This window comes from Phalacrocorax aristotelis, chromosome 1 (genome assembly GCF_949628215.1).
Source record: "Phalacrocorax aristotelis chromosome 1, bGulAri2.1, whole genome shotgun sequence".
Lineage (NCBI taxonomy): Eukaryota > Metazoa > Chordata > Aves > Suliformes > Phalacrocoracidae > Phalacrocorax > Phalacrocorax aristotelis.
Window position 1 is genome coordinate 34988967 of NC_134276.1, and position 27623 is coordinate 35016589.

The 27623-nt window shown below is 38.7% G+C and overlaps 1 protein-coding gene across 1 annotated transcript; it reads left to right on the forward strand.

Annotated features, from left to right (window-relative positions):
- Positions 1 to 27588, forward strand: SUGT1 (SGT1 assembly cochaperone of MIS12 kinetochore complex). The gene is made up of 13 exons (XM_075087888.1): positions 1 to 436; positions 513 to 558; positions 4494 to 4584; positions 5284 to 5353; positions 5706 to 5776; positions 10610 to 10663; positions 12394 to 12410; positions 13444 to 13478; positions 14107 to 14203; positions 15266 to 15373; positions 25267 to 25357; positions 26229 to 26410; positions 27061 to 27588. Exons 1-13 carry the CDS (start codon positions 414 to 416, stop codon positions 27160 to 27162), a joined length of 987 nt encoding a protein of 328 aa, XP_074943989.1. The 5' UTR covers positions 1 to 413; the 3' UTR covers positions 27163 to 27588.
- The last annotated feature ends 35 nt before the right edge of the window (positions 27589 to 27623 follow it).

The window sequence follows — 27623 nt, forward strand, 5'->3', positions numbered from 1 at the left end:
ACGGCGGCGGGTGCCAGCACCCCGCGGGCTGGGGCGGGAGGAGGCGCCGGTGGCCGCAGGCACAGGGGCGGCCCGCCTGGGAGTCGCGGGCCTCTGTCCCCGCTCCCCTCAGGCTGGCGCCCCAAACGGCTTCGCCGGCCGCCCGCCGCCGGGGGCGGGAGGAAGGAAGGAAGAAAGGAAGGAAGAGGCGGGTGGAAGAGGCTTCCGAGCCCCTCTGCCGGGCCGGTCCTCCAGCTCTGTGGCAGGGGGAGGAGGCGCCATGGCCGCCCCACCCCGCCCGGAGCGGCGCGGGAGGAGCTTGCGGGGCCGCTTCGCCCCGCCGCATCCCGTCAGGCCTTGCGCGGCTGCGGCCTTGGGCTTCGTTGCGCGGGTGCCTCAGTGACTCCAGAAGTTTCCTGGGGGCGGCGGGCGGCATGGCGGCGGCGGCTCCTCCGCGGTGAGACACCCCTCTCCCTCCTTCCCTCCCTCCGACCCCCACCTCGCTGTTTTATACCGCCGTGTTTCCTCGGCAGGTTCTCGGACGGGGACGTCGACCGGGACCCGGGGGCGGCGGCGCAGGTGAGGGCGGGGCGGTGGGCGGGGGTGGCGGCGGCGGCGGCGGCGGCAGCGGGGGGCCCTGGCCCGTCCCTTCGGCTGCTTGAAGTTTGCCGGCCCGCCGAGCCGCCGGGCTTGGGGTGCCGGAGGGAGCCGCGCCGTGCCGCGCCGCTGTTAGGGGCGAGGGCAGCGGCTGGGGCGCGGCGCGGTTGCCCGTCCTGCGGGCGGGGAGCTTGCGGAGTTTCCTCTGGAAACCTCCCTCCTGTGAGGTCCGGCTGCGGCGGGGTTCGGAGCGTTTCTGTCAAAATACTTGTGCTACCTGTGTTGCAAAGGAGGGGGGATTGAAAACGCACACACACCCCCCCCCCCGCTAAAACCAACTTTCTCTTTCATGTAGGTGGATGGCAGTTCAAATAAGTCAGTTGCTATTTGTGGTTAAAAAAGCCCCAAGCTTATTGGAGAAATGTATTAAACCTTCATTAGTTTTTATTCAGCCCTGATCTGTCTTTTCCTCCTTCTGTCTTTTTGTGGGGATCAGAACAGATTTTCATCTCGACATAAGTTTTTTTTCCATTGAAAGCTATAAAACACTGGAATTCACTGGACCAGCCTCCCCCGGGATGTGGTAGAGGCCTCATCACTGGAGGTTTTCAAGATGGGACTGGACAGGGTGCTAAATCATCTCCTCTGGGCTTCTTTTCCCACAAGAGGTTGGACCATACAATCTACCAAGGACCTTTCCACCCTGGCCTCTTCTGATTCTATGGTTTTACCCGTTAGCATGTATTAATGTGCTTTAAAAGGTTATTTTTACTTAATCAGAGGGTTACCAAGAAGACAGAACTGGAGAGTGGATAAATATGGCTATTTAGCATGCTTGGAAGGGGAGAGGATGCAAATACTTCTGCTTGAATAGAGTAGGCGGCAGAAGCACAAGATGATGCTGACTTATCTTTCCATAAAGAAAATGATGAAACTAAATCTTGCAGTGTTTTGGGGTTTAGGCTGCGGTGTGTAAAAGTGTCTCAGAAGATAAATGACATAATAAAAAGCAATTTGCAAATATATTTGGCATAGCAAAACTAAGATCTAAAAAAAAGATATTAAGCTTCCCATCGTGTGGGAAAAAAATTCCAACAGACAAACAAAAATAAAACTCCCAACACCAAAAGGTCTTTGGAAGTATTAAAGAATACTATCAGAACATGCATTTGGCTTTTTTCCCTGTATTGACATAGTTGCTTTGCTTTGCTTTTCTAGTTCTTTGTACATTCAGCACTTAAAAATAATATGTAATACATTCTATAGGCATTATTTAATATCTGATACAGTAATATTAGCGTCACTTTTGTAGGCTTTTTTACAAGTCCTGAACTGAGGAGGCAGATTGTGCTTGGTAATCTCTGAATTGCTAAGTCCCATAGTGCAGTGTAGCATTTCGACTTAGAAGCTTGGATCTCCAGGTAGTATGCTATGTTTGCACGATCATAGGCGTGGTGTTTTAGCTCATGTACTTAATATTTCTGATCTGCGACATGATACCCTGTCAGTGGCGCTGTGTAATGCTTCCACACCTGACTAGACTTGTATCCAGTTGGCATGGCATTTCTGCACTGTGTCCTTGGGACTTTTGATGCCTTTAACTCCTGGAGAGCATGCTTTGGCTTTGTGCACCTGGATCTGGTACAACTGAAAGGTTGTCATCCATCTTTAAATACTGTCTGAATGATGAAGCTGTGAACTCTTTAATGACTTTTTTTTTTTATAATTTTAAGTTGAAAAAAATAGCTTACTCTGTGGAATAAGGATGTTTTCTCTTTGCTTTCATTTATAAAACGTTTTGCAGTGTGAGTCAGGATGGTTTAGGAGAGAATCAGAAATATATGTTAAAACTGTAACTGCTGAAACAAATGTTCATTGACTTTGTGTTGGTGAGGTGTCTTGCCAAACGAGAAACAAGGGTGGTGACCCGCTTAAATTCAGGCAGAAGTGATTCAGGAGACCAAACCACCTTTAATTCATACTTTCATCATTAGCATGGAGGGACTTGAAAGGTCCCAGTGTAGTTAGAAATAGATTTGCAACTTGGTTTCATGGTGAGGGCAACCAAGTTAAAAGTAAAAATATGTAGAAAGCACATACTTGAGTGTTTGTGAGGACAAGATCTAAGCTTGTTCTAAGTAACTGTTACTGATGTCCATAGTCTGGAGTTTCTGGTGCTAGTTGAGTATTTTCCAGATGTTACCTGGCTGCCTTCTCATATAGCTATGTTATAGGAATAACTTCTTTTTCTGTGTGTGTCTGAATGCGGTATGACAACTTACTGACAAAAAGCCAACAAAGAGATGAGTTTCACACTGTTCACTGTGCCTGGATTCGGGTTGTTTTTTGTTTGGTTTGTTTTGGGTTTTTTTGTGGGTGTTTGTTTTTTTTTTTTTTTTTAAAGCTTTCTTGGGGTAAGGGCTAGTTCTGTGTAGAAGAATCTGTTCATATGTTGTGCGCTGGTTCTGATCGGTGCTTCTGTCATCAGGCTAAATCACAGGAAATAATGTTTGGAGTGAGAGGTGATCTGTTACAGAAGTGACTCTGCTTGTGAAGTGCCTGTAATGTCAGAGTCAGACCCTACTTGGTTTGGAGGATCAAAAGCTTTGCCTCTCGGCGCAATATGCACCTATTTTAATATATGCATTACCTCATGTCCCTCCCATGTGGAACACCTATAGCCATGAATATTTCTGTAATATCTGCTTTTGCATGGCTTTAAATCTTAAGAGGGCATTTGTACAATTTGATCAAGTGTTCCTTGTTACAACTACCTACTGCCTGCCACTTTCTTTGAGAGACCCTGAAGGTTTTCGAATTGTAAGCTATACCCATTTTTATCTTATGCTGATAAGTAGCCACAACAGCTTCTTTTAGCAGTAGCAAGAGTTCTTAACTCCTAGTTAGCATGTGTGTTTCATGCGATGGCTGTGAAACAGTACAAGGTACTGACCTGAACTAAAACTAAGGCAGGCCATTCTGCTCTTTTTCTCTGGCTTGGTGGGACAGTGTTTTGGCAGCTGCACTGTACTAATATTCATACAGGTTTGAAGCCTGTATCTTAGCCACCCTCATGCTTGCTAAATTCTGAGTAGGAGTCCAGTCAACTCAGCACATGGAGTTACTGTACTTAGCAATGTGCTGTACTGGCTTTGGAACACCTACTGTCTTCTGGCAAAGAGGAAAACTTGCCTCACTGCTAAAGGGAGAATTGGAGATGCTCTTTCCAGGTGTATGCATTGAGTTGTCATTTTATTCTGTTGTGCAAAAGTCATGAACTTCTCTCACAGTGAGCATAATATAATTATTTCAATTGTGTACCGAGTGATTCCCCTAATATGGGCTACTTTATGCTGATTTCCATTGTGCAACAATATTTCCTGTGAGCCCTGTGCTGCACAAGTCTTGTTCTCTTGCTTTTGTGCTCAGCATAAGTCGGTGCAATCTCCTGTGCTCAATAATATCGTGTAATGTGGTATTTCATCACGAGCTACAATGCTTTGAGTATGTTTCCCCGCACAAGTGTTCTGACATGCTGTATGTTGCTTTCCAAACTCCTGATAATGCAGTGGTTCCTCAAATCCAGCAGACCTATATGCAAATATGCTGAGAATTGTAGGAAGGTCTTTGGAATACAGAGGATCACCTGTGCATTAGACTTCACGTTTAAGGCTTTTGGAAGTCCTGTTTCCTTCTCAGTAAGAAACAGGCTCCTTGAATTGGGTGTAATTGGCAGGTTCCTTGTACCTTGAGCTCTGATGTTTAAGCTTTGTGAATAGCAGCTAAGCAACAGCTAAACATTGATGCCAGTTCAGGATATTTTCTTCTGAAACGTCTCTTATTTGACAGAGTTTGGTATTGTATTTTTATGGGGACTTCCGAGGTGCCAGTTCATGTTTTTCTATCTGTCTTTACAGGAACTGACAACAGCTTTGGAAAAGAATCCAGATGATGCCGAATATTATTGTCAACGAGCTTATGCTCATATTCTTCTACAGAAATATGCTGGTAACATCTTCAGACAACACAGAATCCTCTTACAAGTGTATTATGACATGTCCTTTATAGAAGATGTGTTCGATCTGCAGCCAAATACAACAATAACAGAAAGTGTTATCTGTAACTTAATATGCTGCTTTTACTGTTAGGGTATAGTTTTACAGTTCTCTTTGTTTTGTTTCTGCAAAACTTCCAGTGAATTGCAGCAATGAAACTGCAGTCCCAGCTTTCCATTTTAGCCTAGTATTATGTTGGCAGCTTTTTTTTTTCTTAAGTAGACTTCTTAGGCAGACTTTAAGCTTTGTGTTGTAAACATCTTCCATCCTTATGTTTTTGGTAGGGAGTGAATCCTGTCATTGTAGGAACGTGATAACTGAATAAGAAATGGGAAAAAGATTAACTGAATAACTAAAGATTTGGCCTATCTTTTCTTTCCAGTAAAAAACAAACAGATGCACACTTCAGATGCAATTAGGGGATTTGACTAAATGAAAGTCATGTTTCATCTTACATAGAGCTCTGTAGCTGAATGAAGGGTTCATCCATAGCAATTGTGGCTAGATTTAATTCGAACAGTGTAATTCGTGTGCAGGCTAAGAGAGCTAACATAGTACACCTTAAAAAATATTTCACTACTAAAAGACTCATAGTTCACTACTTTTTATGACATATTAGTATGTTTCTCACCTTTAAACTGATTTCCAACAGATGCAGTTGCAGATGCAAAGAAGTCCCTAGAACTCAACCCCGGTAATGCTGTAGCACTCCTTAGAAAAGGGTACGTATCGTATATTGTGCTTTGGGAATATTGTGATAATCCGTAGGGTGATACTAGTATTTGGATTATGGCTCTGTACGAACTTGTGGCAACACTATGAATGAATAAATTTAATGCCATACAGCTTGTAACCTATCCATATTCAAGCTGTGGTTGTAAGAAGCGATTGAGTTTGGGGTGACTATCTTAACATTTTAGCCATTTCAGAAACACACCTTTTGGATGATTTAAATTCTTACATGTGTAATTTTAACCAATATCGTGTGTAAACTAAGGATGTTGTGATCTTGAGAATGTGGATTAGATTGAAAAGTAATTACTGTCCCCTTGTGTTTTCCTTTGTTCATGTCAGGTTAGGTGAATATCATATTAAAAACTACACATCTGCTTTGGAGTCTTTCAGAGAGGGACAGAGGTTGGACAGTAAGTATTACAATCTCTTGTGTGAACAGAACTCCTTTGCAAATGAGAAAAAACTTTTTGAATGTGTTAACTGAAAGTGATGACCAAGGGATTTTTGGGGGAGGGGTTGGGTTTTTTGTTTGCTTGTTTTTTAGAAGTGAGTTAGGTGCCTGACTTGAGACGCCTGGATTTTGGAAAGGTTTGTGCAGTCACTGCATGAAAGTGTAAAACTGCTTAAAAACATATATCAAAATTCTTAGCAAGTAATAGATTTTTTTTTTCCCTTTATAAAATGAGAGGGCGTTTTCCTGCTTCCTGGAGGTCTTATGGATAAATGGTCGCAATGGTGTGGCATTAAGTATTGTAGAAATGTTTCTGAACGGGACAAGCTCCTTATACATAGCTGGAATTTCTTGGTTGTTAAATCATTTGATAGATTGGTCTTTAAAAAGAACATGCAACTTGGTGGGTATTCAAACTGACAAAACGGATTTTTACCTCACATTAGATATCACTTAATTACAGAAGCATGTTTATTATCTATATTTTTTCTTAAAGTGTTGTCTTCCTGGCTGGATTTGCACACTTTTTAGGGAGAATTAGAGCTTTTTTTAAAAATCTGAATTTCTTCTAGAAACAGGAAAGGAGTAGTTCAGTACAGAAAGCTTTGGCAGAAGACATTGGGAAGCATACAACAAAGCATTTGCAGGATGGTTGTAACTCCTTTCTCTGCCTTTCTATACCCCATTTAAAACAAAACCCTCTCCTCATTATATTCCCTCCCTCCCAACAGCAGAAGAAAATGGTAAGAAAAGCTTCCTGAAAGGTTACACAGAGCAAAGTACACTAGTCTGATAAGCTTTGTCGTGGTCTCAGGTCTTTGTAGTCTGTTGCCTTATCTGTAACAGTGGCTGGGACCTGAAAGTTTAGCAAAAATGTAATTACTTTGCCTCCCCCAAACAAGCGATCTGCACCTCTGATCTAAAACTGGAGTTTTATGGGAGCGTGTTTGCTGCCAAGTGATTGTGCTCCCTCCCACTCCTGTGCTTGTTTAGCCTAAAAACTACTGTTTTTAAAATATTTTCTCCTTGGATTAATGTGTTGAAATGGAGCAAAGGGTCTGAGTGACAAAGCCAGCAGAAGTGAAGGGGCAGGGCAGGGGTTGCGGCAGGGGTTGGGGCAGTGTTAATGGTGGTGGAAGGGGAATGTGTTGGAATTGCACCAACTGTTAGTTGTCAGCTTAGGGTGCTCTGGAATAAGACTTAAAATATTAGAAATTTCCTGAAGTTGTTTCAGTTTTGATAGTTTGCCTAACTAGGTAGTCTCCACTGGTTTGTACAGTAGAAAGACAAGTGTGTCTTTGCAGTCTAGCCAAGTTCTCTAGTATCTTCCCGTGAAGGGCAGTGATTCCTTGCAGTGATTTCTGTAGCTTTCCTTACTTGATAGGTACCTTTTCATACATCTCCAAACTCATCACTCCTGAATTTAACTGAATGATTAATCTATATTTTTTCATATTCTTGCCCCACCCCAAGCAACCACTGCCTGATTTGAGGCTTTTCATGTGCATAGATTTTGTCACCTTTCTGGTTTGTCAATTGGAGTTGTTCAAAATATAGATTATACACAAAATCTCCTCAGGCCAGAGCATCACTTTTTTTTTTCCTTTCTGTTTAACGTCACATCCTACTTACGTTGTAGGGCGCAGCAACACACAGAGCTGCAGATCTCTTTCTAGGTAAGTCAGTGAACACCAGGACTCTCTTAGCTAATTTCAGAATCCCTGAAATACATCCCAAACTTTTCCTGTGTTGAATTGCTTGACTTCTATCTGTTTGAATTTGATTTGACATTGTTTTGCTGCTTACCCAGTTGAAGCGTTCCTGAAGCTTCCCAGTCCTTCCTGGTCGCTCTGTCATCTGAAGATTGCTTCCGCTGTGCTTCCCATCTCTTGTTACACAATTCTGTGACCCGCTGTGAGATGAGGAATCTCCTGAAGGCCTTGTTAAAAATACTGATTTTCAGTTGATTCTCTTCCATATATTACCTAATTTACTGGCAAGTTTATGTCAGCAATAGAATTTGCCTTTGCAGTTTTGTGGAATGTTTGATGGATCCCAGGTGAAAACAGTTGTGAGCATAAGCATCTTGGCAAAACAATTAACTTCCAGTTAAATGCAGCTAGTAGAAAATGAACAAAGCACAGGGGGAACATTTGCCACATACCACTAAGCAGGTGATAAAGAGAGAAGACTTTAGCTGTTCCTGCCTCAGAGAGGATTGCTGAGGTGGGGAGTTCTTTGCTGTCAAGGCTGGTTTCTTTGCCACGCAAGGGGGCAGAAGTACACCGGTACATGTTTCTGTTCCTTGCTGATGTAAGGGCTGTTTTAATCTGGAATGCTAACAGTGATGAGCTTCCTACTTGTGCTCATAACCAGTAGGACTGACAGTCCCAGGGTACTACAGCAAGCTTCCCATTACCCACCTACAGTGGTATCTAAATAGGGCTTGACGTAATGAATTGGGGAACGTGCAATGTTTCTTTATTTTATAAAATAACAGTAGGGAGCCAGATTTCTTTCACTCAACCATGAGACTAGATGCTTGTGGATTTTTGGAGTTCGTTAATTTGCCTTAGATTGAAAAAGCAGTGTGATCTGGTACTCCCCAGTATATTTTGTGGATTTAGGGCAATTATACTCAAATTTTTATTTTTTTTTTCTGTGACTACCTGATGAATTTAGTAAAGGTGGAATGTGTCAACTTTTTAAAGAAATGTCTTAGTAGGTACTTTTCTTGTACTCTAAGTGTTTGTAGATTTTCTGCAAGTGAAGACCAAGTTAAGTTCTCTGAAATAGAAAGTTATTAACAGAAGTTGTTGGTAAGTTCTGTGGGAGGATAATGCAATTATAGAGCACACACAAAAAAATCTTTTGCCTCAAATTATAAAATGTGCTGGGATGCTGGGAAAGAGGTAGTTGTTGGCAAGGGGGATCTTGTAGGAAAATAGAGCAAATAACACTGGAACTTTGTTTTAAAGTTTGTGTTGCATAGCAGTCTTGTCCTAGGCCATAGTTAACAAAAGAATTCCTCAGATGCTGCTGAAAGTTAGAAGCTGGATCAGTGGAGACTTGACTCAGTTTCTCTTTGCTTAAGACTCCTGAACCTACTTCATTTAATTTCCCTTTTGATTAATATCCTGGCTGCAAAACTTAGAAGTCTTTTTAGGGTATGGGTGCTAAGTTTTAAAATTATACATTAATTTAGGTGGCAGGGAAGCTCTGGAGCTCATCTAATTCCATGCCCTGACCAAAAGCAGTATTAACTTTGAACTCGCATGTGTTTGCTCAGGTCCTTCTAGTGTTGATTTCCAAGTATCTCCAAAGCTGAAGATTCCACAGCCTCTTTGGGCAACCTGCTCCAGTGTTTGACCACTCTTTTAGGAAAGAGTTTTCCTTATCTAATCAGAACTTACTTTTCTGCATCTTGGGTCCTTTGCCTCCATTCCTGTCCCCATATTCTTTTGAGGACAGTCCACTATCAGTCATGTGAATACCTTACATGTACATTAGGTAATTGAAGGCATCCCTTGGATCCCCCAACGTAACCCTCTGATGGTTCTGGAGAGTTCTATCTGAAAGTGGGTATCTTTTCAGGACTTGCTAGGAATAGAGAAGACTTCAATTAGTGACTGACTGTATTGTAATGTGAAGACAGCCATATTATTAGTTGCATTTTTATCTTTCCCAACAGCGACTGAGAGGTTACATAACATTTATGCAGTTTAAAATTTAGATCCCCTTTAAGATAACTGGTGGGGATGGCAGAAAAAAAGGGAAGAGGAAATTGTTTGAGAAGTGGGGTAGCAATTTTAAGACCTCAGTCGCACCTTAAAATTTATGTACATTTTATATTTGAAGGGGTTGGGTGAGTACTTTGCATAGCTGCAGTGGAGTCACACTTGGTGTTACATGCATGTCTGCTGGGAACGCTTTTGTCGAGCTTCTTCAAGCCATCTGGATAGTTGGCTGCATGAACCTTCTTAGTGTGAATTCTCTATCGTAAAAAGACTAAAAGTTTAGCTATTCCTAGTAGTTGGTCAGTAATGTTGCCACTTTTTTATCTTTCTGACTGTGAAAGATTTTTCTGGGAATTTTGTTGAAATACAATGACTACTCTGTCATTACACTACTACCTTTTGAGCTAATTTCCAGTGAATTCATTTCGATCTGGGGAGCTTGCATCCTAGGATATCAGGGTCTTACTAAACTTTTCTGTGATTTTGATTCATGGAGTGGAATTGGCAGCTATGTGTTCCTAACATCCCTGAAACTTCAGATGTGTTTGTAAAGTTTCTGTGAAACCACCAGGAGAAAATACTTGGTGTTTGTGAAAACTTGTGCAACTTTGGATTGTCCTCAGCACAGACCATCTCTTCTAATACTTCTCTAGAGAGGAAGAATGTGACTGAGTATTTGAAAAACTAATTTTAAGAATAATGGAAAAATGTGTAGAACTGTACTTCTTGCTTTCCAAACAGTTACAGAGAGGTTGAGCAGTCTGGAAAGCAGTAGCGTATTTGGGTCAGTTCAGACAAAATTTAGTGTCATACAAATTAATTTGAAGTTAATTAAATGTAACAGAGTTAAATAGTAGAGTTGTATAAAAATACTTAAAGCTTAACTGGATTGACAGAGGTTACAAGAAGATACTAGGAAATAATACCCTTTTTTTAGCCGGTTGGTGCAAGTTTGTGATGAATTTGTTCCAACTGGCAGTTGTGAGGAATTGTTCTTTATGCAATACATGTAGTGCTTGAAGAGTTTTAATGTTACTGTGTTTGATCTCTTCTAGGTGTAGATGATACCTTTGCTATATGGATTAAAAGATGTGAGGAAACACTAAACGGTAAGAGAAACCACATTTACTTGATAAGGGATTTGGTATGCCCTGTGCTATGAAGCTGTGTCATATTTTTCAAAGATATACAGCTTACCTCTTACTTGGAATGAAGGAGATTTTTGTTTAAAAAAAGTCTTACTTTTTCCTGTCTCTTGTTTCTCTCAGAGTATACGTCCTGAACACTTCTATACATCAGATTTAGAGGACCATTAGTATCAGGGTTTTAATGTAATAATTAGTTGTAACAGAGGAGTACCTATTTAAAGTTCAGGCAACCATATTTAATTTTAACTGGCTTTCATATACAGGTGCTTCCACAGCTAAAATTAGCTAGCAGATGACAACTTGCTTTGTAAAAACAGCATCAAAATCAGTTTATAAGTCTTGCAAAATAGAAAGTTGGAAAGAGATGTGGAAATCTGGGGATTTTACTCTGATTCCATATGGAGAATCCCTTAGGTGCCAGTTGCTGCTCTGGTGTCTTATCCATGGTAGTCAGTGAGTGTGAGTATGGTTTCCTTTCATGCCTTCCTGCAGACTGATACCCCCAGCAATGGACTCATCCACTGTGCATGAACAGCCTGTGGATTCTAATGAGATGTAACACAGTAACTGGTGGAGTTTTTTTCCTTCCCTTGCTGTGACTTCCTCCCTCTGGTGCACACTGAGGAATGGGGGCAGTAGAAATAGTACGAGTTCATGTCAGCCTATTGACTAAAAAACAAAGAGAAGAGAACCTTTTTGTGTTGCATGGGGATGAACAAGCTTCAGCTTCATGACACATTTTTGTCAGGTTTATTTTTATTTGGAGAAACGATTGGCATGCATGGTCTTACTTGCAAAGAGTTATCTTGGCTGACAACTTTTTCTGCTGTCTCAAGGAATGAGGTTGTAAGATACATTTTTCTCTAAGGTCATAATTACTTTTTGCAGTGCTTTGTCTGGTTCAACTCAGTTGTCCTGTTTCACCTTCAATATCCACCCCTTTCCTTTTTTGAGCCACTATGTTAATTCTCTGATACTCAGGAAAAATTAAAAGGAAAAAAATAAAAAACACCAAACCAACCCAAACCCCTCTGATATCTTAATTACAACTCAATATTCTTTTTTTTATTATTGTTTATCTCTTTTTAGCGGTTTGTTTCTTTTCAAACATATTTAATCTGAAATATTTTAGGAAAAAATATGTAGAAGAGGAAATACTGAGCTATAGTTTAGATCCAAGTATTACAGTATATTTAAGGTTATATAAGTGAATTTCTCTGCCAGATTTCTATCTTACTCCCCAACTGTGTTTGCTTAGCACGACATACAAATTTGGTGAGAACTTTGTGCTGTTTTACAGATGGATGATAAACCTAGTACAGACTTGTGGAAAGTGCTTTTTTTAAAAAAAAAAACAACTTTTGTTTGCCATGGTCTTGCTTTTATTTAAAAAAAAATCTGTATATGTTTCTGATAAGCAAGGAAAGAATGGAAAGTTTGTTCCTTCTGTTAATCAGAACGTGTTTTATATTACAGTTGTTCCTTTGCATAAGTTGCTGATTGAAGTCTGATTAAAAAATAGCGTCATAAAAGCAAAATACTAGAGGTAGAACTAGCATATTTTTAGCTGTTCTACTGTTGAGACTGGAATAAATGCAGAACGTCAGGAGTGACTGAAGAAAGCTAGAATAAGTGTATGCTTTGTAAGTTCTATGTCTTTTTCTGAAAGTGCAACATTTTTCTTTCTGCAGCATCACAGACAGAAGTGGTAAGGTTTTTCCCTTAATATGTTTACTGTTTCAATTTCTTTGTTAAGCTGGAGTGTACTTTTAGGCTTCACTGGCTTCTTACAACTTTCAGGCTTTAAAATTATCTTTTCTATTGCATGTGGTTCTGAAGGATTTAACTGTTCTTTTATTTGGGACCAAGGTTGCAAAATTTGAACGCTGAAAACTCTTAGGAATGGCATACAAATCTGGCAATTACTGCGCACTCTTTAAAGTAAAATTTGACTTTGTTCCTTGCAGTCTGTGGCCTAATTGTGCAAATTAACCAGCTCATCTTCTCAATACTAACTTGTTTGTGACTGCTAGGAGGTAACTTTTTTTTTCTAGTAGCTTGCAAGTAGTTCGTGCAGACTTTTTTCCGCTGTAATTCGTTCAGCTTTCAATTTCTTCTTTTATTTTACTTCATTGGAAATCTTCAGAAGAAATTGTGAAACTGACAATTGACCTTGCCCCCCCCCCCTTTTTTGAGACAAAAATGGGAGTTTGCATTGGATGCTCTGCTCCCTCTTTTGTAGTTACTTCAATTTGTTATATTTTAAGACTAGGATAGTGGAGGGAAGTATACAGGAAACACGGTGGGTGTATGTAAAGACAAATCTTACAGTTAAAAGGCTTTTATGTTTATCAGTTATACCCTAAGTTCTCAGATTTGTTTCAAGTTTCCTTTGTGACTTTTAGATTGGCAATGTAGCCACCGCGTGTCTTCCAGGTGCACTTCTTATCCAGGAAGATGAGTTAAAGCTGAACTTACTGCTATTTATAAAATGTCTGACCAGTATGTTCCAAGTTACAGACTGACGTATTTAATGTAAATGGAAACTTTTAAATTCTTAATCTAGCATAAATGACTAGGAGAACAGTGAAGAGCTTCACCTGTAAGTTAATGCACATACATAAATCAAGAAAAGGAGAGCAATCAGTATGAAAATGATTTGTGTCCTTGAGAAGTACTTCATGGTATATTTTCACTTACACTGATGTAATTTTCTTTGCAATGGAATATGCTTCAACTAGAATACACAGCAGCAGCCTCTGCCACCAAAGATCAAGTAAGTTGACTTTAGCTTTACTGTGGGAATTGAATTAATTGACATATAACTGTTCTTTGACTTGGGGATTTGAGAATCAAGGTAATGACTGTAGAAATTCTTTTTTGGTAACTTCAGAACATGGCAGTCTAAGTGAAGTGTTTCTCAAACAGTGTCCTTGCTTTTGTTCAGCCTGAATTGTAGTTTCAGGACATTATGCCTCACTGGGAGAGTGAGGAATGGAGTGAGTGTTCTGGCTTCTGTTTCTAGTTCTTGGGCTGAACTTAATTCGAAGACTGGCCCATTGTGCCTAGTATAGGTGATGTTTCTGAGAGGCTTTTAAGACCCTGAACTAAAAAGTGCCATTTAATTTATAGAAGGCAACCAATATTATGAATTGGTTAAGAAACTGAGCTAATTTTGATACACTTCTTGACTAAAAAGGATTCTTTTTTCTTTAACTACTTATCTTGTCAGTTCTGCAGCTGCTCTGTTAGAGAAAGGGGAAGAAACCTGATTTTTATATGTCTTCTCTCCCCCATTAAGCTATACAATGTACTGTTCTAGCTTTTGGTATTGTTCTGTAAATCTCTTTGCAGTCAGGTTTCCCCCCTCCTTCTCTCCCTTTAATTTTTTTTTTTTTGTTTAGATATGACTGGTACCAAACGGAATCTCAAGTAATTGTGACTATAATGATCAAGAATGCGCAGAAGGATGATGTCAGTGTGCAGTTCTCAGAGAAAGAGGTGATTTGTATTGGTTATTGATACACGTCCCTAGATATTCCCTAAGTTCTAGTAATTAAACCAATTAACATTATCTGCTGCAATAGCATGAAAAAAATGGTACAAGGAGTCTTCTGCATGAGGGATTTTTTTTTATGTACAGCTATGCTGTAGATGTGTGTGCGCTCAATCAAGTGGCCCGGGATCTATTGCCACAGCAGAGTCCGTAGGATTTGTACACAAGCGGTAGTGTGGTGTGCATGCTGCAAAGGGAGCATGTGTTTTTCAGGTGCCTGTGTGTTTGGGGGGGCGGGGGAGGAAGTGCTTTGGACTTGAAATGTTTGAGTATGTGTGCATCTGGAGTAGGAATGGACAAAGGCAGGGTATTCTAAAAATAAGTATGAATGAGTAATGTCTTGCTTTACGACAATTACAGAAAAAGAATGGAATGTTGGTGGGTGGGTTTTTTTCTTGATTTTGGCATTACTAAGATTGTTAATGGCAGCAAAATATGTATTTCAAGGAAGTGCAGTAAACCCTTTACTGTAATACCACATGTGTTACCGATGACATTCATGTTTAATTTAGCTGAGAATATTGAAGAGTTAGGTTCTTATTCCCCACTAAGTTGCTACTTTGTGAACTACCAGAAGTACTTGGTTGTTACTCTCAGCTTTAGATTGTTAAAATTGTGTGAGCACTTGCCATGTAGTTTGTGTATATTGGAAGGGGAGTTGCGAACTGTTTTCATGTTTCATTATTAATGTGTTGGTACTTCATTTGCCGTATAATTCTTTCCCCAAAGAATGCAGATCAAGCTGACAAGATAATAGGCTTTTTGAGTACTTGCCGGCTAAGAGTAGAAATCTCCTGTTCATTTTCTAGTGTACTTTAGAAACACCCTGTTCAATAATGCAGTAACGTAATGGCATTGTCTGAAATTCTGACGCCTGATGCTTTAAGCGCCCTAGTGAAGGGTCATTAATTTAATCACTTAATCTTGGTGCGAAATGACAATCCTTTACTTGGAAATGGGAAACTGCTCTCAAAGATGACCAGAGACGTGTTTTCAACTGTTAACAGATGAATGCATCAGTGAGACTTCCATCAGGTGAAGACTACAACTTAAAGCTTGTTCTTCTTCATTCTATAGTGCCAGAGCAAAGTACATTTAAAGTGCTTTCAACAAAGGTAAGCTTCTTAAAGTGTAAATTATTTCTTTGACTGTTCCTATGTTGAAAACATTTCTTCTCTATTGTCTTGTCTGTCTGCAACAGTCATAATATCTTGCTTTTCATATAGAATTGCTTTTTCTTTCTTCAAGGTGCCTTTCAGCCAGTGGGAGGCTTTCTAAACTTGTGCAAATATCAGAAATAGTAATATGACGGTGCTTACTGAAGTGCAAATGACAGTTATGTTGAGGATGCTTTTACTTCTTGCTGTAGAAAGAAGACTGTGGTCTTCACTCTTACAATTCAAGTATCAAGAAAGTACAAACATCTTTCTACTAAACTTTTAGGAGCCAGTATTGCCTTATGAAGCATTGTTATCTTTGTGTGCCCAAGAAATAGAAGTCAGGCTTTGAGGATTTCAGTGTTGAAATAATTCTTTACCCTTTCATGACCTTTTCTTGCTGGTAAAGGTTAGCTGTCTGGTTAATTGTTCTTGGCTTCTCAAGAGGGTATATTCCATGCTGTTTTTGGAAATGCTTCTTGCTTGGAGACCCTTGAAAATCACATGGCGTGAGAGAGAATACTTCTGCCGTAGGATTTTGTTTCTTCTGTATTACAGGTATAGAAAAATAAGAAACTGACTGTAGCCTGGCATAGCATATTTTTTGGTGTAACGCATAGACAGACATATGCTTTTGTCCGTAGAGCCAACCCTGAATCTCTGAAGCAGGAATGCATTGTTGATTCTTTCCTTGTATTTCAGTAGTGATTCTCGGAGCTTTTGGAAATTACTCTGTGTTCTCATGTTCCATTTTACCTGTTCCCTTCTTAGAAAGGTACTTTTAATAGTTCTTGCATCATCTGGCAGGGAAGAGGGACTTGAAGGTAACACGAGAGGATTGCAATAGAAATTTGGCTCGTTTTTCTACTCCTAGCCCTAAGGAGGCTGGACAGGTTATGTGATTGAGTCATGTGAGCTCTTATGCTGTGTGAGATTAGCAGAGTGCTCAAAGTACGTAGAAAATCTGCTAGTCCATTAGTATTTATATAAATTTGAGCAGAATGGACACGGACCTTGTCAAGAGGAGTAACTGTGAGGTCCTGTTTGCTTTATGTTCCTATCTAGCTTATGTTATGCTTTTCATTTGTCTTGAAGTTTACCGTTCCTTTCATGAAGTGTCTGCATGCTACTGAGTACTGTTGCAATGATCTCATCTGTCTTTCTACACTACCATCTCTAGCCTGGGTTAATCTCTGGAATAACCTCTAGTAGTCTAGAGCCTGGTTTAGACTGAGGTTTCCTAAAGTGGTTTTGAAAGCTTTAGCTACGTTCAGGTGGTGTCTGATTTGGAAATATTTTGCATTTGTTTCCAAATGTTACTGTTCCTATATAACTATGAGAGAATATTTTTGAGACAAAATGGGATAAGAGAGAGCACAGAAGGTGTTCTAACAGCAGAAGTCAGTGCTTCAACATGTTCCTTCCCTTGCAGAAAATAATAGTATAAGGATCTCTGTGTAGGTATAGTGAAGGAATACGATTTAAATCACGTCCCAGTTAATGCTGGTTCTGACCAGCAGATGGAGTCTGGCTGAAGACAAAATTTGAAAAGCAGGTCTGAGTTATATATGCAAAGACTTCTTTAACGGGTTAGGATATTTCACTTTGAAAAAGATCAAGCGCTCTAACGGAATGGTGTGGCCTTAGTGTTTGAATACTAGAAATTCAGATTTCTTTTAATAAGTTTTGTGTATGTATTTTGTTCTTATGAGTGGTGTGGAAAATACACAGTTATTACTTTGAATGAACTACCTTATTAGAACTTCTCAAACCCTTTACAAATTTTGTGTACCATTTACATGAAGTCCTTTTGTAAGGACTTGGAAAGAAAGACATGATCTCACTATCTTTCCAATTATATGAACTTCTTATTACACACTCCTGAAGAAATTGTGTTTTCAGGGGATAGGAAGAGATCTGTTCCTGTGGGTTAATAATTTCAGTTAAGAATGACAGCATGTGTTCACACTGCATTATTTTGCATTACTACTTTGAATATGTGAGCCATGTTGCCATTACCATCGTGGAGTCTTTATTGGGCAATAAAGAGTCTGGTCTGTCTTCTCCAATTGTATGAGGAAAGAGTGGAATGTATGGGCGGGTTATGTGGTAGATAATTTGGGTTTCCCATGAACTTCATAAAACTAATAAATGGATAGAGGATGAAACAACACAAGTAGGAGTAGAACAATCCTGTGTGTTTTGTGAACTAAGAGAAGTTGGAGAGGGATTTCTTAATACTGCTTGAAATTCAGCATCACTTGACAAATGCAAAGGCATAAAGGTAAAGATGCAAATTCAGGAGGAGAAAATCGCCTTAATCGTATTTGCAGAGTTACAGATTCTAAAATAACTGCAAAGAGCAGACAGAACTTAGAGTCTGGGCTTGGTTCTTTCAGGGAATGCTAACAGTGGTGAAAAATGCAATTGATACCTTAAGAATTGTTTCTTTCCTAGCAATGAAATTAAATAAATCCATGCTGTGTCTAGCTCTGAGATACAAAGTCTGTGTTTGGAAAAGAACAGAACTAGCAAGTGGTACAGAAGCAGCATGCATAGATGTTTGGAGTTGTTTGAATGGCTTCTGTATGAGCAGAAGTGAATTAGTGTTCATAATGCGCAGACTTTTGACTTCATGCTGTGAGTTAGAAGAGGTAACCACTTGATGCCGACTCAAGAACAGCATAACGTGTGGGTGAAGTCCAGTTTTGAGAAAATCTTCATCTCTTTATGCATCCTAGCATCGTATATTCTCTAATTGTCAACAGTTTTACAGATGATACAGATTGACTTTAATAGTGGCTGTATGTGTTACTGCCATGCTTGCAGCCATTTTTTTACGTAATTCAGAAGTTTATTTGCTATTTAATAGATACCACTACTTGCAAATTCAGCTTTGAGTTGATTATGATTCCTGTTCATGTTCAGTCACGAGTTGCTTAGAATTACCTGGTATTGTTCAGCATGTAATTCTAAAGCCTCAACTTAATGTTCATGTGAGAAAATGTGAGAAAATGCTGAATACAACTGCATGGAGTCCTCTTCTTGAGGGAATTGCTATACATGCATGGCATTTTTTTCTTGTACATGAATAGCATAGGTGATAGATCATAACCAGCATAACTAACTCAATTGATGTTATTGGTTATACTCCTTATCCGTCAAAGGTGTCTCTGGTAGTCTGATCAAGCAAAAAGTAACAGCAGGTCCAAGAAGCACCATATAAATTTGAGATTTGTATCTTAGAAATGGAAGTTGGTCTGGTCTTTGTATGTAGCGTGACTTTGTACACAATAGGTAGGATACAGTCGTTCAATAGGCAGGATTTTGGTGGTCGTCCTCAGTTGTGTTCAGTTGTCAAGTGAAGTGGGGGAAAAATTGTGCCACACTGAAAACTGCATTCAGGATTTAGCAGGAGGAAGGTACCCTGTAGTGGTGCTACGTGGTTTTTTACTTCTTTCCAGAAGGGGGAGCCAAAATGTAAAGGCTGGAGGCCAAGTTTGCTCTTCAGAAGCTGCCTGTGTGCTGTTAGCCTGTAGCTCAGTGTGCTCCCTTCATAAAAGGAAGAAGGCATGAAAACTTAAAATGAGTGACTAAATATGTTTAAGACAAAACTAGCTGATCTGTCTGTGTCCGGAAAATATGTCAGGGAAGTAGAAATGTGAAAATAGTGTAAGGATTTCTAATGTTCTGAAACAGTTCTTTGTACACAGCCAGCCTCGCTTTCTTCTCCCTTTTCTGTTTAGTCTGTCAATTCAGTGTATTTGGGATTCCAGGGGAATATTCTGCCATGTTCTGTTGGAAACTTGCATAACGTGAGCAGTATCTCTATGTCTTCTGTTGTGTTCTAGGTGATGCTCAGGGTTTTCTTCTCCTTAGACCTAGGAAAGGAGAGTGAAGATTAGTATGTGTTTTTAGCATGTGTGCTTTGAACTTGAAGGAAACGAGCTAGTGCTTTCTGGTTTTCTTCCCCTCTCATCTCACATCTACAAGTAGTCTCAGGACGATTACTGTGAGTTTTCAGTTTTTAGTGGTTAGGGGTTTTTGCAAGCAATGACTTGCAGCAATTTAGAGCCATTTGAAAAAGTGGTAAAAAGTGGTTTCTTTAACCCAGAACTGTCCTTTAATTAGAGATTAAAGTTGTGCTGCAAACAGGGAAGGTGTTAGAAATCCTTAACCTCTTTTACAGTTGACATTTGTTACTTAATAGAGATGTCTGAGGTAGTAGCACATTCTCAGCAGCTTCATGCCAAGAATATGGTAGTGTGCATCAGTGGAATGTTTCTTTTCCTCAAACCAACATTTTGCCTTGCAAACCCTGAAACACTCTGTGCAGCTTACTGGAAAAGCACAGTGATGCCTATTCCTAAATGTAAAGGAAAAGGCAAAGAGTGAAAGTTTCGCATGCTCTTGGACTGTCATCAGAGCCTCTATTCAGAGGCAAATGTACACAAATAGATAAACAGAGCATCAGATTTATTTTAACTCAAGTTTGTTCTTACCGTTGCAGTCTAATCCTTAAAAGATACTTCCTTGGTTTGGATATTTTCATTAAATTGCTTGCAGACACTTGAATGCAAACTTCCCTGCTCTCATGTACTTGTTTTCTCTGTGAGGCTTTCATGCAGATTCATATCCCCCATATATATTCTTGAGTGTTTTCTGTAAATTATAAACTGATATTTAAGATATGAGTTGGATACTTTTCTGAAATTTCGTGCATCTCTTAGGCAGGGCTAGTTGGAGCAATTTCCTAGCTATACCATACAGAAACCTTCCCAATGATTGGCATGATATTTACTTGGCTCAAAATAAATTTTATTTTTTTTCTTCTTTATGAATGCAGCTGGGTGAGGGGCAGATTTAAACTTGTTAATACTCTGAGAACTGTATTTTAAACAAGCATATAAGTCAATGCTTTAATATAATGCTTTAATAAGCCCTTGCTTTATATATATACATAAAGGAAAACTAAGCATAAGGGTTTTTCTTTGTTTTGAGATAAGATGGATTTAAGAACTGTTGGAACAGCGATGGCTTACATTGAGGATGCAGTGACAAAGACCTTTAGGATGCCAAAAGGATCTGTATTGCTAGCTCCTTCTCTAAAATTCAAAATTTTAACAAGTAGTTTTTATGTTATACCAGTGAGGTGGAAACTGATCTTTTAGCACTTGGTTCTCCATAGTGCTTAGCTGGTAAAGAAATTGAAAGGTGCACGCTGAATCCCTTCTGCCGCAATATATTCCCTACAGAATAAATTCCTTAATTATCATTTGTTCGTGATAACACTGTAGAGTTCTTTTCATTTCAGTATATTTTCTTTAAAGTTATGGAATAACAATCTTGGACTTCAGAATATAAGTAATGTATAAAAGGTCTTTGAATAACTAGGATACCAAAACTGTGTGTGCGTATGATCTTAGAGGTGAGTTTGAACAGGTCATATATTTTTAGAAGATAGTGCTATTTGGTCCTACCCTTAAATTTAGGTAACTAAACACATGAGATGATCGCAAAATGACAACTCTAAGCACTTAAAATTTACAACTTGGGCGAAGCAGTCAGTAGTTCAGTAAATAACTAAGTAGTTGATTGGAAACCGTGAATTCTTGTTGTGTGTTTAATATAGCAAACAATCAGAATTTAAAAGGGTATTTTTTTATGCATTTTAAAATTAATGGCTGAACTACTACTGCAAACTCTCCCTTAGCATAGAGTGTAAAATATAAAACACAGTAGAAATTAGAAAAAAATATCCTGCAACTTGTCAGTGTACACCAGAATCTTCTTTTAGGGAAAAGGTAAAAAATCTTTCCCTTCTAATGTTTCTCAGTTAAACTGGCAATGTCTGTCCCAGAACATAAGTTCAAGTGAAATTTAGTTCATTAAAGGTTTGAGCTTTTTAACAGTAAGCTTCTACGTAGAAAGTTAATGTTGGCTAACTAGCGTTGTGTTTATCTGTAGCTAGGGAGAAATTATTTCTTCAGACTAGATTAAATGTTCTATTATGCCAGTCATCTTAAAGTAAGGGGGTTTTGTGTTCTTATACAACCACTGAAATAGTTTAGAATAGCTTCTGAGAGTAACTCTGGCATCTTTTCTGAGAGCTAGTGTTTGGATTAAGCTGCAAACAAATGTGTCTAAATTTCTGATAGGTTTTAAAAAAATGAGTTACTTTTATGACTAGAAAATTTTGTGAGTAGAAACTTCTCTGTATCCATTTCTGCAGATGGTGTTTCTTCTAGGTGATGAATGCCCCATTTGACCCTCTTCTCAGAGGGGTTGGTTTCTTTCTAGACAGTATTTCAAATAATCAGTATATTAATTACTCTGTCAAAATTACATGCTTCTTTTCCTTTTTGCTTTGCTCACTTTGAGTCGCGAATACCAGGAACTTAAAAATTACTACAGAAAGTGGATCATTTCTGCATTGGAACTTTTAATACATCTGGACTACTATGTCCGATTTTGGGCCTCCCAATGCAAGAAAGGTACTAACATAGTGGAGCAAGTCCTAGTGGAGAGCTACTGAGGTCGTCAGGTGGCTGCATGGCATGAACTACAACGAGAGGCTGATGAATTAGGCTTGTCCTTAAGTGGCATGCAAAGCATTTAATTTGCAATGAAATTTGCCTGTCTTTTTATTCTAAAGTGGGCATGAGGCACACAGGCATACGGTTTATGAAATATAGATGTTAAATCAAAGAAGTTGGTGAAGTGTTGATGTATTTCTCTTGCCTCAGTACTGATTTTTTTTTTTCAAAGGGGAGGAAAAAGCTAACTACTTATGTGTTAGATACGACACAAATGTCCGTACTGATATGTTACTTGTCTGTGTGATTGATATCAGTATCTGCTTTAAAATGTTCATTAAAATGCATTTATTGCCATTTGTGCACATATTTGGGACTCGCAAAGTTGTTTCTCCTTAGATCAAATAAAGCTCTCAAGTTGGAGAAATATGTGCCTTCACAAGCAGAATTTTATAGCTTTATGTTTTTAGAAAATGTGGTTGTATAACGGTATACAGCTAATGATTTCCTTAGTTCTGCTCCTGCCTGCCACTTTGCCTCATCAGTAGCTTCAACTGAAGTGGATGAAGTAGATGGGGTAGAGGTTTAATCATGTGATAAATACATTCTGTCTCAATTCTTCAGCTGTCTGTACTTCTAGCTTGGCATTGTTGAAATGGTTTCGATTTAAGAAATCTGCATCTTACCCTGCGAGTTAAGTGTGTAGCATTTCCTTTTCCTTTGGGATGTTTGTCATGTAGTACCGGCTTAGGGACAGTTTCAGAGAGCAAAAAGTTAGAACTGGTGGATTAAGAAAGGAGAGGGGGATTACTGGAGCAGCAAAAGTAAACATCTTTCTTGGTTTTTTCTTCTTTTTACATGTGGACAGAGTACTCTGATGAATAGCGAAAGGTCTTTATAAAGGTTGTTTGAGTAGGGTTATATTCGGAGAAGAAAAAAGTCCATGTTTAGTAGTTCGCGTCAAGCATTTTACTGCATTAGAGTTCTTTCTTGGTGTGGATGAAATAGTCTGTATTTGAGATACTGAGAGATATTGGTGGAAAGCCTGAAGTGTAAGGGTAAGAGGAGATAGAGAAGGAAGAAACAAACAGAAGAGCAATTGAAGAGGTATAGGGTTACACAGTCCCAGTATCAAGCATAGATTCTTTTTTTCTTTAATAGGTTGTATGGAGGGATACGCTAATAAGCAGAATATAAAAACATAAAATTAAGGCCTTCTCAACTTAAATGTGCAACTGAATTGATAATGCAGTTTCCTCGGGTTGAGAAGAGTTATATAGGAAGCATAGGCGAGACAAGTTGTTTTTAAATTAATATTCCTGTTTCATTTGTACCTAATTAGTGCCTTTATAAGTGGCTAATTAACTTAAACGTTTCACTCATGAGATCCAAATCCGTTGGGGGTGGGGGGAGAGGGGAACCCAACCCTGCTAGTTCTGGCACTTGTGGAACTACTTGTTTGTCTTATACGTAGATATACAAATATTTTAGCTTCCTTAAGCTAATCACAGAGCATGAAATTTATGAGTGTAGGTGTTCAAAAATGAACTTCAAGGTTGTAATTCCCAGAGTATTTTTTTTTAGAAGAATCCAGTGAAGGAGCCTTTTCTGACTTCTTTAGTTCTACTGAAGACTAATTGTTGGCACAGTCTGAATGCTGCTTCTGCATAGTTTCAACAGAAATCTCTTCGTCCTTACAGATTGCAGTATTAAACTCTGGAATACAGGCCTTCTTTTAGGACAGTAGGTTGAGCAATTAGAGTAATACAGTATTTAATTTTTATTTGTTTATTTTTGGTTCTGTGACTTTCACTATTTTAATAACCTGATACCCTGATGCTTAATTTGTGACTTGTAAAGTTGCTAAAAACATTGGAAACCCAACAGACCTGAGGGGTGGGCAGTCAAACACATGTGGCTGTTGGACTTTAAAACTCACTGAAACTCTCCCTTGCCTTGAAAGTCATTTCATGCCTCATGTCTTAAACTTTTTGTTGTTCTCAGTTAGTACAACTTAGCAGTGGAAAATAAGTATTAAACTTGTCTAGGGAAATGGTACCTTCCTCAGGGGAAAAAAAAAAAATAAAAGAAGCAATCATAATTGAATATTCTGAGTTTTAAAATGCAGCATGGTTGCAAACATGGAAGCTTTGAAACTTAAATGAGCTCATTTCTTTATTTTTATAAGGTATCTCAGTCTATTGCTTACCAGTGACTGACTTGAAGAACGGATTAAATAAAGATCAAATTTCAGATCAACATGATGCTGTGCAAGGAGCTTGCTGTTGGGATCTCTAGGGTTAGCTTTTACAGTGGTGCCTTTGTTCTTGGGTCTGCAGGGATCCCCAGGTTATAGTGGCTTTAGGTAGAACCAAGAACTCTCTTCTGCTGAGCTGTTCACAAATACGGAACTGCTGAAGTTTAGCAAGCACTGATTTTGATTAATTAGTAGCATCGTATAAACTTTGTGACATTTTCTTCAGTGAATTTCTGGTTTGGAGTGACATTAGACAGTCCTTGTTTTGCAGACATTGTTTTGCAACTTTCTAACCCTGTAACCAAACGATAAGGTTAATTATGAAAAAACATATCAGTATGGTTGTCTAAGGGTATTATGTGTAGTTGTGAGTGGGCCACGACATACGTCACTCAATTTTCTTTTCCCTATGATAATTGCAACCGTATCTATTTTTAATTGCCAGTTTTGTCAATGAACACTAGGCATTTTTCTCCATTGATTCAACCAAACTTTTCCATTCACTGAACCGAACGAATACAGCTTCTGAATTTCTCCAGTGGGAAGACCTGCATTGTCTCAGGTGTTTATCTGATTTGTGTACACATCAACTATGAAATTTTTTGATGAATGAAATGTAAACCTGGATAAAATTGGATTTTTGCAGTCCTTCAGAAGTACTATTTAATTATTAGAGCTGACTGGCAAGAAAGGGGTGCTTGAAAGATAATACCTTGGTGCCTGGCACTGTAGAGACTTGGGGACTGGTCGTTACTTTTGGGATACCATAATTTATAAGAAGAATCAAGTGAACACTAAGCAGAAGTAAGTAAGTGGGTGAAAGTCTGATTACAAGAGCTATGCAGCCACATAAGAGCTTAGTTGGCATGTGACTTGAAGTCATGTAACTTCATCTTTTAAGGTAGGAAAATTTTGTTAAAATACAGGATTCATATTAGAGACGCTGTTTCTAAAAACAAATTTATTTTCTTACTACTACAAGATCCAACTAATTCCAGCCTATTTGGCAGAACTGTTTGCCATCTGGATGCATTTGTTCTTTGTCTTGTGTTTTGTAGGTTGAGATAAAAATGAAGAAGCCAGAGGCTGTAAGATGGGAAAAGCTGGAGGGGCAGGGAGATTCTCCTAAGTTAAAGCAATTTACACCAGGTTTGTTCTCTGGATAATTAAGTATTAAATGTTTACTTTTTCACTTGTTTTATTTGTATTAAGTTACTTATTAAGTTATTAATAATTTTTGTGTTAAATATTGTTAATAAAATCACAACTTCATATTTACAATGAAAGGCTAATAGTCTTGTGTTTACTGCCGAGAATTGACAGAAAAAGTCTGCAGGGCATTACTGAAACTTAGGTATTAAATTTAGTCATAACTTCCATTAATTTGATGGATTGTTAAAGATATATGCTTATCATTAGTTCTGTGGGCTTCTCTGTTTGGCTATCTGTTTTGGTCACAGCTTCACAGTTCTGTGCATTGTTTTGCCTCTATTGTTGCTTAAATAATTAAATATTATTTACTTAAGTATTCCATCTCTCTTGGAAAGTAGTACTTTTGGAGTTTTTCAAGACAGATTAACAATCTATCTTTGAGACAATTTGAATTTCCTGATTTGATTTCAGATTGTGGGGGTTTTTTTTTACCTCAAATTTTCCTATGGCTCTGGGCTGCTGGCTTTTTTTTTTCCCCGTTACTGTCAGCCAATATCTCCTGCCTCATTCTGACTTCAATTACTTGTGTTGCGGTTATCCAACGTTTTATTGTTGGATAACTAAATTATGTAACTGTGTTTACTTAAAAGTAAACTTTTGCAACAGCTGAATATAGTCTCTAGCATTTCTTAGTTTCCTGCATTTTTGTTACTGCAATGCTTGTATCAGTAAGGAAGAATTCATTTGCATTTTCAGATTCATGTTCCATTATCGTCTCTGATGCATTGGGTACATATATGTCTATGTGTTCTCTGCTGCTCTAGAAGTTGTGAGAAAATGCTTAGTTAACCAACACTTCTGTTTTCAGATACCCAGCACTTATACCCATCATCCTCTCACTATACAAGGAACTGGGACAAACTGGTAGTTGAAATCAAAGAAGAGGAGAAGAATGAGACATTAGAAGGAGATGCTGCTTTAAATAAACTATTCCAGCAAATTTATTCAGATGGTACAGATGAAGTGAAACGTGCCATGAACAAATCGTTTGTAAGTCTTCACTCTTCTTCTCTGAAGAAACGTGTAACTTTTGCACATTGACACAATTTACTAAGCTTTGCGTGAACTGGGAAGCCTCTAGCTACAAAACCCTGGGCCTATAATGAATGGTAGTGGTTCTGTTGGAAATACTGGTATAACAAAACTCACTGAAAGCTATGGTGTTGTACACTAATGACTGGACTCTTGAAATCCAACTTTGTGCCTCAGTGAAGCTTGTGTTTTGCCACCAGTCTCTGTTTCAATCAGTGTTATCAAAGCAAATGCAGTTTTTGGCACATCTAGAGCTTGAAGAGTTGCCTTGAGTGAAAGGATCAAGTTCCTTTTAATGGTTTATATCTGGTTCCTTATATTTGTAGCCCTCATACAAGAATCTGATTGACCTTTTAAAAGCTGCTTGTTAATGAAGTAGCATCTCGTTGTGTCCAGTACTGATAAAAGTATTGTTGGGGGAAGATGATGGAAGACTGGCTTTGTCAAATTTTATTCTATATATACACAGAATTCCTGTGTAACTTGCTTCTACATGAAGCTTAATTCTTCATCTTTCTTCAGAATTTGTTGATCTGCTGTAAGAAATGTGACTTTTGTATTACTAGAATTCCTCTAGCAAACTAAAGAAGCTTTCTCTCATATTGCAGATGGAGTCTGGAGGCACAGTTCTGAGCACCAACTGGTCTGATGTTGGTAAAAGGAAGGTAGAAGTAAATCCTCCTGACGACATGGAATGGAAAAAATTCTAAGCCTATTTTTAGTCTTTTACCACCTATGTGTTGCCATAGCCCTGTACTGACCACTGTGTATGGACATAGCATTCTTGGATTCAAAGCACTGAATGTTCCCTTGGAAACAGGAATCGTCTTTGCATTTTGTGTGCTTTAGAAATTCCTTCATCTGCAGATCTTAAAGATATACTCAAGAGTGGAACCCTGTTTTCATCATCTCTGTCAAATTTTTGGAAATTGAGTCAATCGCAGCCTAAATTTTCTACCACCTTTATCAGCTCTGCTCTTTGGGGATGGGGTGATCTCTAATGGGCTGGTCAGGATTATTTCTGTTCAATAACTTATTAGATCTTGGCAACTTTGGGTAAAAACACTTTTCAACAGTGTTAAAATTGTTTGCTCTTTAACTCTGCTAAATAAAACTGTAAATATAATTTTTTTCTATACGGAAGCTGCTTCATTTCATTTTTAGTAATCTT

What these genes read in the sequence shown, in the direction of transcription:
- SUGT1 (XM_075087888.1), top strand. Translation starts at nt 414, where the DNA reads ATGGCGGCGGCGGCTCCTCCGCG. An exon ending in CCTCTGCCACCAAAGATCAA is followed by an intron (nt 13,479 to 14,106) that starts GTAAGTTGACTT and finishes TTTTTTGTTTAG; the next exon opens with ATATGACTGGTACCAAACGG. An exon ending in GTTAAAGCAATTTACACCAG is followed by an intron (nt 25,358 to 26,228) that starts GTTTGTTCTCTG and finishes TTCTGTTTTCAG; the next exon opens with ATACCCAGCACTTATACCCA.